Source organism: Babylonia areolata, chromosome 12, assembly GCF_041734735.1.
Source record: "Babylonia areolata isolate BAREFJ2019XMU chromosome 12, ASM4173473v1, whole genome shotgun sequence".
NCBI classification, from domain to species: Eukaryota; Metazoa; Mollusca; class Gastropoda; order Neogastropoda; family Buccinidae; genus Babylonia; species Babylonia areolata.
Genome location: NC_134887.1, coordinates 37,882,457 through 37,901,039, shown reverse-complemented (window position 1 = coordinate 37,901,039; position 18,583 = coordinate 37,882,457). Strand labels below are relative to the sequence as shown.

At 43.8% G+C, this 18,583-nt stretch overlaps 1 protein-coding gene across 11 annotated transcripts in view; it reads right to left on the bottom strand.

Moving 5' to 3' along the window:
- LOC143288597 (uncharacterized) overlaps positions 1 to 18,583 on the bottom strand; it is a 201,240-nt gene that overhangs the window by 15,592 nt on the left and 167,065 nt on the right. For 10 of the 11 annotated variants that reach the window (XM_076597231.1, XM_076597224.1, XM_076597226.1 and 7 more), the window contains 11 exons: positions 17,591 to 17,790; positions 16,341 to 16,536; positions 13,891 to 14,063; positions 12,721 to 12,950; positions 11,203 to 11,923; positions 6,332 to 6,579; positions 4,669 to 4,872; positions 3,281 to 3,538; positions 2,617 to 2,811; positions 1,752 to 1,967; positions 374 to 557 (listed from right to left, as the gene is read on the bottom strand). In XM_076597231.1, coding sequence (XP_076453346.1) covers positions 374 to 557; positions 1,752 to 1,967; positions 2,617 to 2,811; positions 3,281 to 3,538; positions 4,669 to 4,872; positions 6,332 to 6,579; positions 11,203 to 11,923; positions 12,721 to 12,950; positions 13,891 to 14,063; positions 16,341 to 16,536; positions 17,591 to 17,790 — 2,825 coding nt within the window. The remainder of the gene's footprint in view (positions 1 to 373; positions 558 to 1,751; positions 1,968 to 2,616; positions 2,812 to 3,280; positions 3,539 to 4,668; positions 4,873 to 6,331; positions 6,580 to 11,202; positions 11,924 to 12,720; positions 12,951 to 13,890; positions 14,064 to 16,340; positions 16,537 to 17,590; positions 17,791 to 18,583) is intronic. The other variant, XM_076597229.1, reaches the window with a different exon arrangement.

Genomic DNA, 18,583 nt, shown 5'->3' with positions numbered 1-18,583 from the left:
TGCTGCTGGTAAGGCATCTGCTTAGCACATGTGGTGTAGCGTATATGGATTAGTCCGAACACTGCAATGCCTCCTTGGGGAAAATGAAGTGTAGTTTTCAGCAGTGCCTGTTCAGACACAACGTGCAAAGGACACGACTTACCACAGTGGCTGATCACACTCACTGATTTTTCTTGAAGCATCCTCTTCAGTCTTTCACTCCAGTTCACACACACAGCTACTTGACTAGCCACAAATGACCCCAGGGGTCACTCAAGGCTAGCCAAAAATGACCCTGGGGCAAAAACCAAGCAAGGGGGAGGGGCAAGCAGTCTAACGCTGTCACACTGGCACACCCACCCACACGCACAGACGTACGTCCTCCACCACTCACCAGCCTCACGGCCCTCCCCCAGGTAAGAGGAACTACTGGCAGCAGAGCTGGGCCGGTGGTCAGTGCGGCTGTCAGGCCGGCCGCCCGTCATGTAACCACCGCCGCCCCCCTCCGACATGGGGGGCACTGGACGCCGGGCCCCCGGCTCTGGGTCCTCTCCCCGCAGGTCCACCACCTCATGGTGCTATGCAACACACAGGGAGGGCTGAACGCAATGATGGTTAGGGGGTGGATGTATGAACAAATGAATGAACAAACGACCAAACAAATGGATGGATGGATAAATCGATGGATGGGTGAATGAATCAATCAATCAAGCAAGCAATCTATCAATGATAGATGGATGGATGAATGAATGAATAGATGGATGGATGGATGAACGGATGGATGGATGGATGAATGAATGGATAAATGAACTGATGAATGAATGAACAAATGGATGGATGGATGAATGAATGAATGAATGCATCAATCAATCAATGGGTGGATGGATAAATGGACAGATGGATGAATGAATATATATGAATGAATAAACAGATAGATGAATGAATGAATGAGTAAATGAATAAACTTTAGCTGTGTAGGGCGCCTACAAATTTCCACACTTGGGCTGTGTGTTCACAGTGCCACACACACAGACACACACAAAAACAAACAAAAAAACAGAAATAAACAAAAGCCTTCACACACACACACACACACACACACACACACCATGCCACACCACACAACACCACACCACACACACACCACACCACACCACACACACACACTACAACCAAATCAGAAAGTAGGACACATGGGGCTATGGAGTGCATGACTGGCTAGCGTTAAAAATAAATATTACGTTTTTATTGGTTTTCTTTTGGAAAAAGTCTTTATCAGCCCACAATTACCACTAACATCACCAAGGAACCAAGACAACAACCAACAACCCTCAAACATCACCACGGAAACACGACAACAACCAACAACCCTCAAACATCACCACGGAAACAAGACAACAAAACAACCCACAAACATCACCACGGAAACAAGACAACAACCAAACAACCCACAACCATCACCACGGAAACAAGACAACAACCAACAACCCACAAACATCACCACGGAAACAAGACAACAACCAAACAACCCACAAACATCACCACGGAAACAAGACAACAACCAAACAACCAACAGACATCACCACAGAAACAAGACAACAACCAACAACCCACAAACATCTACCACGGAAACAAGACAACAACCAACAACCCACAAACATCACCACAGAAACAAGACAACAACCAACAACCCACAAACATCACCACAGAAACAAGACAACAACCAACAACCCACAAACATCACCACGGAAACACAAAACATTACAACCCACCCTCTGATCCATCTCGACCTGCATGGCTCGCCTGGCGTGATGCTGTTGCTGCTGCTGCTGCTGCTGGTGTTGTTGTTGCTGTTGGTGGTGGTGCTGTTGCTGCTGCTGATGGTGATGCTGCTGCTGCTGCTGTTGTTGTTGTTGTGGGTGGTGTGGGTGTGACTGTTGCTGCTGCTGCTGCTGGTCCCAGGCAGATCGCGACGCCACCACTCTTTCCTGCACACCCATCGACGCTGCGTCTGTAAATTTTTCCCCGATTTTGCTTTTCTTCCCTTCTGTGTTCCTCTGGTTCGGAACGGATAATTTATCTGACGGTTTTCACTCCATGATGATGACGACTGACAGATGGAGAATAATGACAGTAGAGCTCTCAAGATACATTCTCTTTTTTTTTTTTTCAGTATTAACAAACTGCATGAAAGGGTGCTATTTCAGGGCATTTTCTTCCCCCGTAGTCCTATCATGGCTTCAACCAGACTTTAGACAGAAAATACACAAGAGTTCCGAAAAAAACACAACAAAAAACAACCACCAAAACTCAGAATAAGCATTATCATAAAAAAAAACCCCAAAAAAAACCCAACAACAATACCATATCCTCAGCCCAACCCACCCAAAAGCACTTTCCACAAAAGCACTCTTCACCACTCCCAAAACACACACACACTGTAATCAACAGCTTCCACATTATCAACAAAAAAACAAAACAAATAAAAACACACAACAAAAAAGAAAAAAAAAAAAAGAAAAAGGAAAACATCCCTCCCAACCACTCCCCTCCCCCCCCAACAAAAACCCTCGCAAATCCAAATCCCTTTCCTGACCTTCCCCTCCCCTCCCCACCCCACCCCCTCCTCCCACTCACCCTTTCCCGCTCTCTCTCCCTCTCTCTCTCCCTCTCACGGTCCATGCGGGGGTCTGGCACATCCTGGCGGTACCCCCCTGGGGGGGCGTGTGGGTGCTGCTGGTGGGGGTGCATGGAGGGGGAGAGACGCATGCGCCCCTGGTCCCCCGGGTGGGACACGCCCAGCATGGCCTGTCGCGGCGAGGCTCCGCCCCTCTGACCGCAGGAACCAAGGTTCAATTCAATTCATCAACAATAACAACTGATGATAATACTACCAGTATGAACAATGATAATAATACTCATACTAACAATACTCCTACTAATAAAAAATAATGATAATAATAGTGATGATGATAATAATATTAATAATTGATAATACAAAGATGCCAATCTCTGTCAAGTGTTTGTAAGAACAATCAAGAACATTCTGAATTTGGTAGGAACACTCGCGCTGCAGGCCACATCAACAAGTGTACATTTTATCTACAAGGCATCAAACACTTGGACCTACCTGCAACAGGGTGTAACTGCTATCATTAAGCTGACCAGTCCACTTAATGCTGTTTCAATGTTAACACACACACTACTAGCTAAGTATCATCATGTGAGACCAAGGTTTAGCAGTGACTGCCCTGGCCTCGTGATCAACAGGTCTAGAAGCCTGCCCCTCCTCAAGCCTCACCTGAATGGTGGTGGAGTCGGGCTGGTCGACCTTGACCTCCATGGGGTGTGAAGGTCGCCCGGTTCCCATGACGATGCTGGGGCGCCCAAGGTGGGGCTCCATGGGCATGGAGTGGGGGTGTGGGGGTGGCGGGGGCTGTTGCTGCTGGTGTTGCTGCTGTTGCTGTTGCTGGGAGGGGGGCACCCCTCGGGCCCCCGGCCAGTGCGAAGGGTGGGGGCTGGGTTTGTCTTCACGGCTGGTGGGGATGTGGGGGGACACCTGAAAGATACAGCCAGGATCTCATCATCACTGTCATATTCTTCTTCTTATTATTAATATCAGTCATAGACCAAACTCGGCCTAACGTTTCATAAACAATGATCCATCTGTACAACAGGCTAGACCAACTCAAAGCGCTTTACATACACAAAGTCATTTGCACAACAGGCTGCCTGCCTCACTAGAGGCGACAAACAGCTACCTTTCCTGTATCATCCAGTCAGGCACAGTCACACACGCATGTATTTGTATTTTTGTATTTGTATGTCATTTATCACAACAGATTTCTCTGTGTGAAATTCGGGCTGCTCTCCCCAGGGAGCTACACTACAGCGCCACCCTTTTTTGTTTTTTTTCCTGGGTGCAGTTTTATTTGTTTTTCCAACTGAAGTGGATTTTTCTACAGAATTTTGCCAGGAACAACTCTTTTGTTGCCGTGGGTTCTTTTACGTGCGCTAAGTGCATGCTGCACACGGAACCTCGGTTTATCGTCTTTTCCGAATGACTAGCGTCCACACCACCACTCAAGGTCTAGTGGAAGGGGAGAAAATAACGGCAGCTGAGCCGTGATTCGAACCAGCGCGCTCAGATTCTCTCACTTCCTAGGCGGACGCGTTACCTCTAGGCCATCACTCCACATGTGTTGTCAGGTTGTAAGGCAAGGTGTACATGAGACACTGTGTCAAGTTATGAGGCAAACCAATACAGCACTTTAACAGTAACCTTATTTCATTCTCATGTATTACGCCAAACACACAAGACACTGTAAGTAACAGTTGTCTTACTCATGTCATTTTCAGGTCACAGTCTTCACTTTCTCAGTGTCATAACATGTGGACCAGTCCATACAGGCCATATCCACTGTTAGAAAAAAAGAAAAAAATCAGCAAATGTCTGACATTTGCAGATGCCCACCACACTGATCAGGCCTTGAGAGCCTATCCTAGGTTTGTGTGAAAAATTAGCATAAAAATGAAATTAAAAAAAAAACACAAAGACGCGTGACCAGGACCCTCAGACTGAAAGTCCAATGCTTTAACCACTCCAAGCTGCTGCCCCCATCATTCCAGACTTCCACAACTCTGACTGGAACCCTGCTTCACGATCCACAGCCCCGTGTGCAGCCTCACCTTGCCATGCATGTGCTCCCCTCCCATGCCGGGCGGGGGTCTGCCCTGGGCCATGTGTGGGTGCAGCATCTGACCCCCTGACGACCCCATGGCCCCAGGGGGGTGGGGCATGCGGCTGTCCATGCTGTGGGCCGGCCCCCCCGAGCTCTGCCCGGGGTGCATGTCGCTCCGACCCCGCGGGGACATCTCCTCTCGCTCCGCCTCCTGTCCACCAGAGGGAATAAAAAAAATAAAATAAAGAATGAACAAATGATCACAAATGAATACTGCTGCTCTTACCAGACCCTCTGATTCAGTTTCAGTTTCAGTTTCAGTAGCTCAAGGAGGCGTCACTGCGTTCGGACAAAACCATATACGCTACACCACATCTGCCAAGCAGATGCCTGACCAGCAGCGTAACCCAACGCGCTTAGTCAGGCCTTGAGAAAAAAAAAAGGGGGGGAATAAATAATAGATAAGCTTACATAAATAAATAAATAATAATTATAATATAGAAAAAGGTAGTAGTAATAATAATAATAAAGTAATTTAAAAAAATAATAATAAAAAAAAAAAAAATAATAATAATAATAAAAAGACAACGATGATAAATAAGCAAATAAATGTAAAACATGAAGACACATTCACACATACACCCACACACATGCATAACAGATATGCACCAAACATGCAGTTTTCAAACAGGTGTTAACCCACTCAACCCCAGGGAGTTCAAGGTCTCGGCAAGCTTTCCATGCCATACTGACACAGAAAAAAATGCAGAAAACGTACAGTTTTTCCTCAAAATTAGCGCAGACTCATCCAGAAATAATACTGCAGCAGTTAGTCCCCCCCCTCTCCTTGGTGTTCATGCATTGGCAGGAATGTGAACAGCATTTTAATAAATGGATTTCGACTCCAGAGCAATGCCTGAACGCAGGCCTGAATGAGTTAAATATGGAACAGGTTTTCAGCCCTGAAATGGCCCTAAATATCACAGTGAAGAAGACAATCATTTAACTACTGCAATGAAGAAATGTATATAAACTAGTCAAAAGTCAATATTTGAAGTAGTATGGGTGATACATGGGTCACATGTCTGATAAACACTCAGCATACATCAAATAACAAGAAACCACAGCTTAAACTGGTTCATTTGCACACCAGAAGTGGTAAAAACTAAAATCATTCTTAGAATGAGACTATATTAGTGAGCAGGCAAATGTGCATGCAAGAGAGCTAAAGAGAGAGAGAGAGAGAATGTGTATATATGTGTATATATTCACATGCACATCTGTCGGTGGGTAATACTAATAGGGAAGGGAGAGAGAGTTGCAAATGTGTGTGCATGATAGAGCAAAAGAAAGAGAGAGATGGTTTGTGACTTTCTCTCCTTTCCCCCATTACCCACAGACAGACGTGCACGCACATATATACACATATCTCTCTTGCTCTCTCTCACTGGGAACACATTTCTTTAAAAAAAACAACAAAAAAAACCCCCAAAAAACAAAAAAAAAACCACCCACCCACCCAACCCCAAAATCAAAACCCATCCAATGGGTATTGAGGAAGAGAGAGAAAGTCACAAACCACACTCAAAACACATTTCTGCTAAGCAAACCCCCCACCCCTCCCCAAAAATCCCCAACCACCCAACCCCAAAATCAAAACCCATCTGTACCTTGCGACGAAGCATCTGCTTGGCGGTGAAGAAATCAGTGGTGATGGTGGCCCTGGAGGTCAGCTGGTGGTCACTGGGGTAGCCGTGCCCCGGGTACGGGTAGTAGGGTCCACCTGGACCCCCCGGCGGCCCTCCCTGCTGCCCGTGGGAGGACCCGGACTTCTCCACCCCACTCTGGCCTTGCCGCTCGTAGTACGACCCCGAGGGGTGTGCATAGCCCCCTTCGTACACCATGTGACCAGAGCGGCCTTGGTAACAGAGGAAATAGCAAGGTAAGGGCTTGCTGTGTTTCCATGCATAATGTGGATTCAAATGTCGTGGTTTAAAAGTATCCCAATTTAAAAGTATCCAAGCTTTATGTGGATTCAGCAGTGATGCAGATGTAGTGTTATGATTTAAAAGTATCCTGATTTAAAAGCATGCAAGCAGTGACATAAATATAAATGTTACGAATTAAAAGTATCCTGGCAAAATGTGGATTCAGCAGTGACATACATATAAACATTATGATTTAAAAGTATCCTGGTTTAAAAGTAACCAAGCATAATGTGGATTCAGTGGTGATGTAAATATAAATGTTATGATTTAAGAGTATCCTGGTTTAAAAGTATCCAAGCATAATGTGGATTCAGCGGCAACGTTAATATCAATGTTATCATTTAAAGTATACCAATGTTATGATTTCAAGTATCCATGCCCAATATGGATTCAATGGTGACATAAAACATCAATGTTAGGACTTAGGGATAATACCTTATGCATGATATGTGGAAAGTTTAGTGATGGAAAGGTTCAGTAAAAGAGAACGAGGTTTTCTGACCCAACTGAAATCTCTGAACAGTATACAACAGGACTTTCGGCTTCTGACAACTCTGACTTGATTGTTACTTGTCTGAGTGAGAGTCTCAGACAAAAAGGGTAAGTGTGTGTGTGTGTGTGTGTGTGTGTGTGTGTGTGTGTTCATGTGCAGCTGCGTGTGTATTTTGTATTCCTGTCTGTGAGTATGCGCATTAATGCATGTACATACACATGTGTAAAAGGATGAGATTCAGCTTAATTCTCTAATGCTTACATGATACTTTTTCAAACAAAGGTGCATGTACAGAAACAAATATTTCTGTTGAAAAGACGTTCCAATGATGTTGCTATTTGTGGACAGTAGCAAATTGACTTTTAGTTTTGAAACCGGTTTATAAAAACAAAAAACAAAAAAAAAAAAAAAAACCACTGCTCAGGCCTTGACAGCCTGTCAAATCCTACAGGAGTATAAACGATAAAAACACACAAATGAAATTCAAATAGCACACACACATATCACAAAAACACACACTTACTTGGTTATTACTGACCCACTTGTTCACATTTCTTCTTCTTCTTCTTCAGTGTCCATGGGCTGTAACTCTCACTTGTTTCTAGCAGAGGTCATTTTTGGGTGTGTGTTTTTTTTATGAGGAACGACTTTATCCCAGAAAATTAATCTTCATGACTACAAACAGTACAAATACTGTGAATTTCAAGAAAAAAAATCTTTATTGACTTCAAACAGCACAAATGTTAAAAATTTTAAGAACAAATGTTTAGACTACAAACACTGCACTTATTTTTCTTTTTTTCTTCTTTTTTTTTTTCTTTTTTTTTTTTTTTGAAAAAAAACTTTATTGATTACAAACAGTACAAATAACATGAATTTTAAAATAACTTGACTAAAAACAGTACTGAAAACAAGATTTTCATTTATCTGGTTTTTGTGTGTGTGTTTTTTTGGGTTTTTTCCAATCTTTGACACTGCCATCTTACTATCTTACACAGTTACAGAGATTACATAGACATATATACTACATACGTACTACACACACACATTCAAGCATGCATACATAATCACAAATATATGCACAAAAAGACATGTAAAAATATGTACTGACTACAAATAATACAGAAAAAAACCCACCCAACTCACAACACAAACCCAACAGAGAGAACACAAGAAACACACAGAACAGTTTCAGAATTAAATCCACACTTTCATTCATTAAATTTTCCAAAATCATGATCACAGATTAAAACAGACCTGATCATCATATAATTTGAACTGTGTACTACCCAAACAACTACCACAGTTTCAGTTTCAGTAGCTCAAGGAGGCGTCACTGCGTTCGGACAAATCCATATGCGCTACACCACATCTGCCAAGCAGATGCCTGACCAGCAGCGTAACCCAACGCGCTTAGCCAGGCCTTGAGAAGAAAGAAAGAAAAGGGGAAAAAAAACAAAAAAAAACAAAACAGCAGTACCGTTTGAGCCATCTCTTGTGTATAGGAAAAACAAAAAACAAAAAAAAAAGTCATTTCCTCATAACCTCATGACATAAGTTTTCACACCTCTTTCCACTTATCATAGTGAGCCTGACAATTCTCCTTTTCTGTTCAGTGAAAAGAGAAGTGTCAAAACTGCCCTGGGGAACATTTTAAATAAAACATTTCAAGCCAGTATACTTATTTCAACACTAGCCATCGCAAATCATCTTCTAAATAAACAAGAGCTTGGTTTGTCGTGCCAGAAGAAATACCATTTAAACGCTCCAAGCTTTTATAAGTCAGAAACACAAACAGACAAAAAATATATATATATACAATAATAATAAATGATAAAAATACTATAGCATGAAAAGCAAATTTTCTATCTAAGGAGACCCCTGCCGGAGTCTGCACTAGTTGGGTCACAGTTAAGTATGTGTAAATGGGGGGAAAATTTTTTTTTTTAATAATAATTCTGTTGTCTCCTAGTAAAGGGAACCAGGTAAGGATAAAGAATGCATCTAGAACCAGCTCAGTCTTACAGCATCTTCTCTCTTCTTGTTCCCCTTTCACTGTGTCATGTTTGTATACATGTCAATGTATTATTCATGCACACACACACGCATGGATAGGTTTTTTGGGGTTTTTTGGGGGTTTTCTTTTTCCTACTATACTTTCTCTTTCAGCATGACATTGTTGCATCATCTCCACTACCATACATAATCCTTTTTTTTTTTTTTTTTTTCTAAATTACCACTTTTCCAAATCTTCCTCTGGCCGGATTTTCAGACTGAAGAATGTCATGCCTGCCTCCCTTTAATCATCCCTTCATCAGTTATTGCCTCCCTTAATCATCCCTTCATCAGTTATTGCCTCCCTTAATCATCCCTTCACCAGTTATTACAAACTGAAAAGTTTGCAAAGGCTCTGGTTTGGTGGAATTCAGACAGTCTAATCATCATCAAAATGGGTGAAGGTTAAAAAAAGGAGGAAAAAAAAAAGCAAAAATGACTTCAAGTTCAGTTCCGGCTTGGTGGAATTTATATCATATACAATCATCATCAAAATCTTGCCTTATCCAAAAAAAAAACAACAAAAAAAACCCTGAAAACCACATCTTAACATCCTTCTGTTCTCTTATCTGGTTGCTGAAGGTACTGTTCGATGGTTTTCTTTTAACTTTTCTTTTCTTTTCTCAATAATAGCTTTTATTGTTTCCAGGCGGCTTGTCATTTGTTCAAAAATCCTGTCAGCTGAGCCCCCTGCTTCCTCTTCTGGAATGAAACCTGCAGAGATACATGGACCACAGAGGTTTTGTTAGTGACAGGGTTCAAACACAGCTGCCGTCTCAAAATGTAAGAACAATGAGGCTAGGGAAGTAAAGGGTTAAACAACATTATAAAGAGTGGCAACTCTCTCCATTTACAAGGCACACACAATTCCCAGTCAATGCTGGTTATGCTAAAGCCTATTGAAAACAACCGTGAAATCATCACAGAACACTCTAAATACGTTTGAAACCAGTCTGCTTTAGTCCTGTGAGTGTTTGAGGGGAAAGTGGTGGGTGGTTCATTTTCCTGGCTAATTTCACTTATCTGAACGATATGCACTGTGTATAACGAAAATATTTCAAATCAGTCTTCACTGTATCATGAAGCAGGGGAACATGACATATCTCATATGTAAATGTTAGCGACAAAAAACACACAGGTACGCGACTCAAAGGCGACTCCTGGCAAAACAGCATTTTGGGGGGGTAAGGGAAGTAACTCAACCAGTGTGACTCCCCATAGGGTCAAATGTTCATCCAAATGTACTGAAATAATTCCTGAAAGTCCACCACAGGATTCTGTATAAAAACAATGTCTGAACATGTGATACTGAAGTGATAAAACAACCAGACACTTTTATGATAATTCATGCAAGATTTTATAGTAAGCCAATACAAGCCCAAATTGTGAAAGAATGAATGAAGACACTTCAATTCTGGATATTCAATTGAATAAAAAAAAAAGACCCTATTGAAAAAGAAAACATATAATATGTGGTGGTTTCCTTCATACGAATATGACTTATGTGGGTTTGAAGGTAAGCTTGTCTTAATTTCATTGACCGAGGCACAAGAGGGTTACCTTACGCAAAGGGCAGTAACTCTGAGTGCATCGCAAATTTTTTTCTTGAATTCAGCAGACACCAAAGAACATTTTAAGACAAGTCTATATCATTCGGGGGGGGTGTGTGTGTGTGTGTGTGTGTGTGTGTGCGCGCGCGCGTGCAGGGTAGGCCCTTCGGCCTTGCGGACTGTCTCTTTTTTCAAGTTTACTAATTCTTTCATTGTTTCAATACCCCACTTTCTTCTATATCAACAACTCTGTGTTCTACACATCTTTCTCCATCTCGCTTTTTTTTCCCCCCCAACCCCAATTATTCTTTCCCTCCTTTAAGATCTCCCTTCAGTCAATAGTCATAATCCTATTCTTAGCCCAGCCCGCCTCTGGCGCACTTTTAAATTCATGCAAAGACGCACATACAACACGCACACAGAAAACACCAGGTAATTCTGATCATGTGACACACCTTTACCTTGGTAAGCGTGGTCCATCACCATCCGACCCCCTTCCCCTGCCGCCCCGCGACTCTGCATGGGCGTGCCCTTGGTGATGGAGCCTTCCATTCTGGCCGAGGGGGGCGCAGAGGTGGGCGGGGTGCTGGTGGAGGGGTGGGGCGGCATGGGCTCCATCCGGCGGGGAGCCATGGTGCCGGGGTGGCTGGCCGGGGGCACGACCCCCCCAGAGTGGGACACAGGCGTCCCATGAGTGATGGACCCGGGCGGCACCATCATGTGGCCGTGCTGACCCATCGATGATGACGATGGAGGCGACCGTGTCATTTTCGGTGAGGTCTTGGGTGCCCCGCTCGTGATGAGGGGCGGAGGGGGTGGGATCCTCCCCCCAGCCGGGGAATGACGCGCCCCTTGGTCCATGGCGGCGAATGGGGAGCTGGTAGGGGGCCCCCCACCCGCCCTGGGGTCCTGGTACATGCTGGGAGACTTGTTCCTGCTGTCCGGGCGCCGAGGGTTCTTCAGCGACATGGCCTCCGGCTGAGGGACATTGCTGGGGGCGTGGTGCGAGTGGGCAGGGGGTGGGGCCACCATCGGGCGATGGGACGCCACTCCGTCCGAGCCGCCACGGGCATACAGGTCATAGGCTCGGGGGCGGTGAGGTTCAAAGTCGTGGGGGTTGCCTTTGTACCCATGCACCCCTTTGTCAATGGGCTCTGGCTGTCGTCGTGACAGGTCCTGAGATAAAAAAAAAAAATAATAATAATAAAATAAAAATTTTTAAAAAGGCAGCATAAGCAAGCAGGGTTTAGCATTCATATTTTAAAAAATTTTTCCCCCTTCTATCCCAGTCCCTACATAAAATGCATAGCTTTAAAGTGGTGGAATTAAACACGACATGATTATAAATAAAACACATACAAACCACAAAAAAAATTCAGAATAAAGAGAGAATGAACGTATTACTTTTACTGCCAGCAACTGTCAGTGAAGCACGGATCCTGCAAACACTAAAACAATAATCCTCTGGCCTTGAATAATCCACTGCAATCAATTTAACTTCCAGGCTGTTATCATTTCTCCTTGCACTGCCCCGTCTAACAGCGCTGCTTCAGTGGCATCACCACCACCAAGAATATGAATACACACACTTCATTGTCTATACTTCATTGTGCTAGTTATTATTTATTTATTTATCTATTTATTTGTGTAAGCTTATCTTTTTTTTTTTCTTTTTTTTTTCCCCCCAAGGCCTGACTAAGCGCGTTGGGTTACGCTGCTGGTCAGGCATCTGCTTGGCAGATGTGGTGTATCGTATATGGATTTGTCCGAACGCAGTGACACCTCCTTGAGCTACTGAAACTGAAACTGAAACTGTCTATACTTTGGTACAGAGGTATTCTTTTTGGCAGCAGCTTGTCAACTCGTCCCTCAACTTCCAGACACAAACCACATGCGGAACCATTCCCCTCCAGCCCCAACAACTTGCATCACTCATCGCCCAGGAACCTGGATACAACACAACCGGCCCTCACCTGCACCTCATACTCCCTCCCTGGCAGGCCCCGAGGGTCGCGGCTGTCCCTCATGTCGTGCAGGTCACGGGGGTCCCTGGAGGGGTCCCCCGAGCGGGGCCGGGCATAGGGGAGGCCTGCCCGGGGGTCCGACATGGGCTCGTGGCGGTCCTTCCTCAGGTCCTGGGGGCCACCCGGGCTGGGGCCGCTCGGCATCATGGGATGTCTCTGCATCGTGTGCTCCATGGGACCTGGTGGGGAAAAGTTTTAAAAAAAAACAAAAAAAAAAACAGTTTAAGGTACCATAGTCTTTTACAGCCACAGGGGGAGCGAATTCATATCCACAGTGTCTAGGGGTTCAGCATAGGAAGGCCTTGGCCCTGTCCTCTCCTTCCACCATTTTAGCCTTCCCCAATCAAAGTCAGGTACCCATTCTCATCTGGGTGGAGTGAGGAAAATCAGAGTAAGTGCCTCTCCAAAAGACACACACAGCATCATGTTGAGTCTTTTGAACACTGGATCAAGTCCAACCAATTCTGACACAGTACCTCAACAGCTGGTGCAGTCTTATTTTCTTTCGTTTTGGTGTTGTTTTTGGTTTTTGCCTGCGAGTTCACATATGTGTGCTTGCTAATGTGTACATATATTTCACGGCATCCTGTGCTGCAAGGAACCTGGTAGATGGGAAAAGGTGGAAAACTTTTTTTCATTTTAAGAGTTTGCTTGTGAGCATGTTGGTACACATATATCCATGTGCTTGCTAATGTGTATATATGTAGGTGTGTGTATGTATAAGTTTAAACATTTGTATGTGTAAATGAGTGTGTCTGTGCATGCATGTGTGAACATGGAGAGAGAGAGAGCACATATGTGTACATGTGCTCAAGTGTGGATAAATATATACATGTACAAAGAACACGGGCACACACATATAATCTATACTGTTATGAATAAGCAAGAGAGGATCAGGATCAGCTGGGACTGGATAAGCGATTTGAATGTAATGAGAAACTGATGCAATTATAATCATATAATAACTCTTAAAAAAAAAAGAGCATTCCATTTCCCAGCTGAACACCAAACACAAAGAAGACACCTTTACACATGCAAATACACCTACACAAACAAACACATACTTGCGCACACACACCCCACTCACACACCCACACCCACAAAGTAACCAGCACTCACGAGGCCGCTGCTCCTGCTCAATGACGGGAGCCTGGTTGATGTTGCGCTCTATGGCCGAGTGGATGATGTCGCGGACGCAGGCAGGGGTCTTCCCACCCTTCTTCTCCCCCTCCAGCACCGTGGGGTGAGGCGACAGGGTTCGACGCCCGCTGTCCGAGTGGGTCGAGTGGGCGCTGAGGGGAGACCGGCAAGACAAGGCAGTTGTGGTAACAGAAAAGGAAATTTTCTATCTAAAATTACGCTTAAATAACCTACTTACCGTGACCCAACTAGTGCAGACTCCGGCAGGGGACTGACATTCCTGTCCTGTGCAAACTACTATCCGCCTATGCGGAGAAAACGAAAGCAACTACGGCCGATAACCTCCCGGAAGTAGGTAACCTCCCCTTTGTCCCTCTGGCTAGCGCCCTCTTTTTCCGGCAGAAATGGTAAGCAAGCAGACAAACAGATATGTACTTACTGAGTTCACTGATGCTGCCTTCAGCAGGTTAGTATCTGCTCCAAAGTGAAACAGTGTACAGCATACTGCTTATTTGTTTACTTACTTATTCATGCATGTATTTATTTGTTTATTTGTTTGTTTGTCTTTGAGACATGGTATGCTTGGAGAGGGGCAGTAGATTTTTATGTGAGAATGTCTGCAGAGTGTGAAAGATTATAAGAATGCAATGTTCGAATGTGAGATACACATTAAAAAAGATAATTAAAAAAACAAAACAAAAAAACCCAACTGACACTGATACAGAATGTCTTTCCCTTGTCTACCTCATTTTTCTTCATGTCTACAATTGAATGTTTTTTGACAAATATAAATCAGAAGATGATATTTCTGTTCAATGCGACAAAACTAAGTAAACAAAAACAAATAGAAACACACAGCGAAAAAAAAAAAAAAAAAAGCTTGACATGCTTATAACAATCCCTGAAGATATGCTGATGTGTCACTGCTGCACAATATGGACTGGATATGGCTAGAGCAGAAACACTTTTTTTTTTTTTTTGATTGCTTGCTTGTTTGTCAGGAACAAGAAGCAAACAGTTGATCTAGCAAACCTCTCTAACGCTGTTGCCAGTGTTAAGAAGAAAAAAAATTTTCACCTTAGAAAATGAGAAGCTATCAAGTGTCCTCAAGCAACACTTTCATCCAGGACATAAAAGTACAATTTCTGATAACAACATCACAAACAACACAACCACCACCACAAACAACAATACCACCAACACAAGAACACTACAAACAACAACAACAACAACAGCACAAACACCACCACAAACAACAAACAACAATACCACCAACACAAGAACACCACAAACAACAACAACAACAACAACAGCACAAACACCACCACAAACAACAATACCACCAACACAAGAACACCACAAACAACAACAACAACAACAGCACAAACACCACCACAAACAACAATACCACCAACACAAGAACACTACAAACAACAACAACAACAACAACAACAACAGCACAAACACCACCACAAACAACAATACCACCAACACAAGAACACTACAAACAACAACAACAACAACAACAACAACAGCACAAACACCACCACAAACAACAAACAACAATACCACCAACACAAGAACACCACAAACAACAACAACAACAACAACAACAGCACAAACACCACCACAAACAACAATACCACCAACACAAGAACACCACAAACAACAACAACAACAACAGCAGCACAAACACCACCACAAATAACAAACAACAATACCACCAACACAAGAACACCACAAACAACAACAACAACAGCACACACACCACCACAAACAACAATACCACCAAACAAGAACACTACAAACAACAACATCACAAACAACACAACCACCACCACAAACAACAATACCACCAACACAAGAACACCACAAACAACAACAACAACAACAGCACAAACACCACCACAAACAACAATACCACCAACACAAGAACACCACAAACAACAACAACAACAACAACAACAACAGCACAAACACCACCACAAATAACAAACAACAATACCACCAACACAAGAACACCACAAACAACAATACCACCAACACAAGAACACCACAAACAACAACAACAACAGCACAAACACCACCACAAACAACAATACCACCAACACAAGAACACTTCAAACAACAATAACAACAACAACAACAACAACAGCACAAACACCACCACAAACAACAATACCACCAACACAAGAACACCACAAACAACAACAACAGCACAACCACCACCACAAACAACAATACCACCAACACAAGAACACTTCAAACAACAATAACAACAACAACAACAGCACAAACACCACCACAAAAAAGACAAACAACAAATATCAACACCACAAACAACAACACAAATATCAACATCACAAACACCACCACCACCACCACCACCACCACAAACACCACCCACAAACCATCCCCCTTTCCCTTACCTCGGAGGCCGAGGTGACAGACGAATGGGCTCGGCAGCCATGCCCGGAACCAGCTGACCCGGCTGGTATCCCATCATGCCCATGGGCGGCCCCACCCCTCCGTGACCTTGACCCTGCATTCCAGGAGGAAGGTCACGCATCTGGGGGGGCATCTCGCGGATCACCGCGACTTCCCCTCGACTGGACGGGCGAGCACCTGGGAACCATCAGTCATCAATGATGCGATCGTGTCAAAAGCGTGTTAAACGTACTGTGTTGTGTGTGTGTGTGTGTGTGTGTTGCTGGTGGGTACAGGCATTGATCAGAAAGACGTATGATTTGATGTGAAGTGTGAACGCAGTGACCTTTTTTTTCTTTTCCCAAAGAAAGTAGAAACTGTTTACACACACACACACACACACACACACCACACAGTCCAACACACACACACAAAAGACACACGCACACACATGTGCTCACTCGTACGCACATGCCCATGTACACAGAGTATATTGTGTACACATAATTAAAACAAAACTAACAAGAATGTTAACTATGTAACTGCTTCACTCATACAAGAAACAGACAAAAACACATTTACTTTTTTTAGATATTGTTTTAGGACTTGAAACAACCATTTTCTATTGTTTTGCCTCTGGCACTGGAGGCGTTAAATACAGATGGAAAATAAATAAACAAGAGAGGCAAGGCCTTCAAGACTCACTTGTGATAAATTAAGTCCCCTAGCATTAATTACAGAGTAATTTCCCTTCTTTACTATCTGCACCAAAACGTTTGCAAAATAAATAAAAATTCCATGCTTAGCAAAAGAAGTTCCTGTTTGAACGAAAAATGATAATAATGACTCCTCTTGTTGGTGTGTCAGAATAAGAGGTCAAAGTGCCAAGTTTAGAGAATACAAAAAATATAAATATAACAGTAAATGTAGTTTACATATAATTAGGCTTCTTTTTTTTCTTTTTTTTTTTTGTGCCCATCCCAGAGGTGCAATATTGTTTTAAACAAGATGACTGGAAAGAACTGAATTTTTCCTATTTTTATGCCTAATTTGGTGTCAACTGACAAAGTATTTGCAGAGAAAATGTCAATGTTAAAGTTTACCACGGACACACAGACACACGGACACACACACACACACAGACAACCGAACAACAGGTTAAAACATAGACTCACTTTGTTTACACAAGTGAGTCAACAAGTCAACTTAAACCAACAAACCAAAACCTCCCACTCTGACACCTCACAATCACCTGAGACAGGACTGGCGCTGGGCAGCGATGACACCGATGACGGAGGGCGAAACGGGGGCTGACCCTGCATCCTGGGGTCAAGGCCAAGGTCAGGTCGGCTTGGTGAGGGCCCTTGCATGCTGCGGGCACTCGGGGAAGGTCCCCGCGCCATGGGCAGGCCAGAGGGTGGCCCTGGGTAAGGGCCTGCAGATGGCGGCAAGCTGGAACAGCAGGAAGCTCACAGTTCATGTACACGTACCACTGCTTTGACCAGTGCTTTTAAAGCATGGGATTTTCAATCTGAGGGCCCCAGGTTCGAGCCTCAGTAACGGCACCTGTGGGTAAAGGGCGGGGATTTTTCTGATCTCCCAGGTCAGCATATACATGTGCAGACCTGCCAATGTCTGAACCCCCTTTGTGTGTGTATGTACGCAGATCAAATACACATGTTAAAGATCCTGTACTCCATGTAAGTGTTTGGTGGGTTACAGAAACAAGAACATACCCAGCAATGCACACCCCTGAAAATGGAGCATGGCTGCCTACATGGCAGGCTAAACATGCAAAACAGTCATACAAGTAAAATATTACATGCTTATACAAGTGTGTATGTGGGCGTGACTGATTCCAAATTCAATGACACAGGAAACCACTGAAGAGCACCCAATGGCAGCTGTCTGCCGGCTCTTCTCAAGTAGGCAGCCTGCTGTGCAAATGACTCCATATTTATGTAGCCGTGTACCAAGTTCGAACCCCATCCTTGCGGGTTGCGAGCAGAGTGCTCTAGCCACTCAACCATTACACCGTTACAAAAGTGGCGTCGCCGACAGGATATTGATCCTTGATTACTCAACGACAGGATAAAGATCCATAACAAAATAGATCCAATTTCCAATTATTCCCTTTAATGTTACAATTCTTTCATCCAAATTCAATCCATCCCTAAACCACAGCCCTTTACCACCAAGTGTACCTTGTTACAACTTGGCGCTGTGAGCACAGGATGTGCAGTCT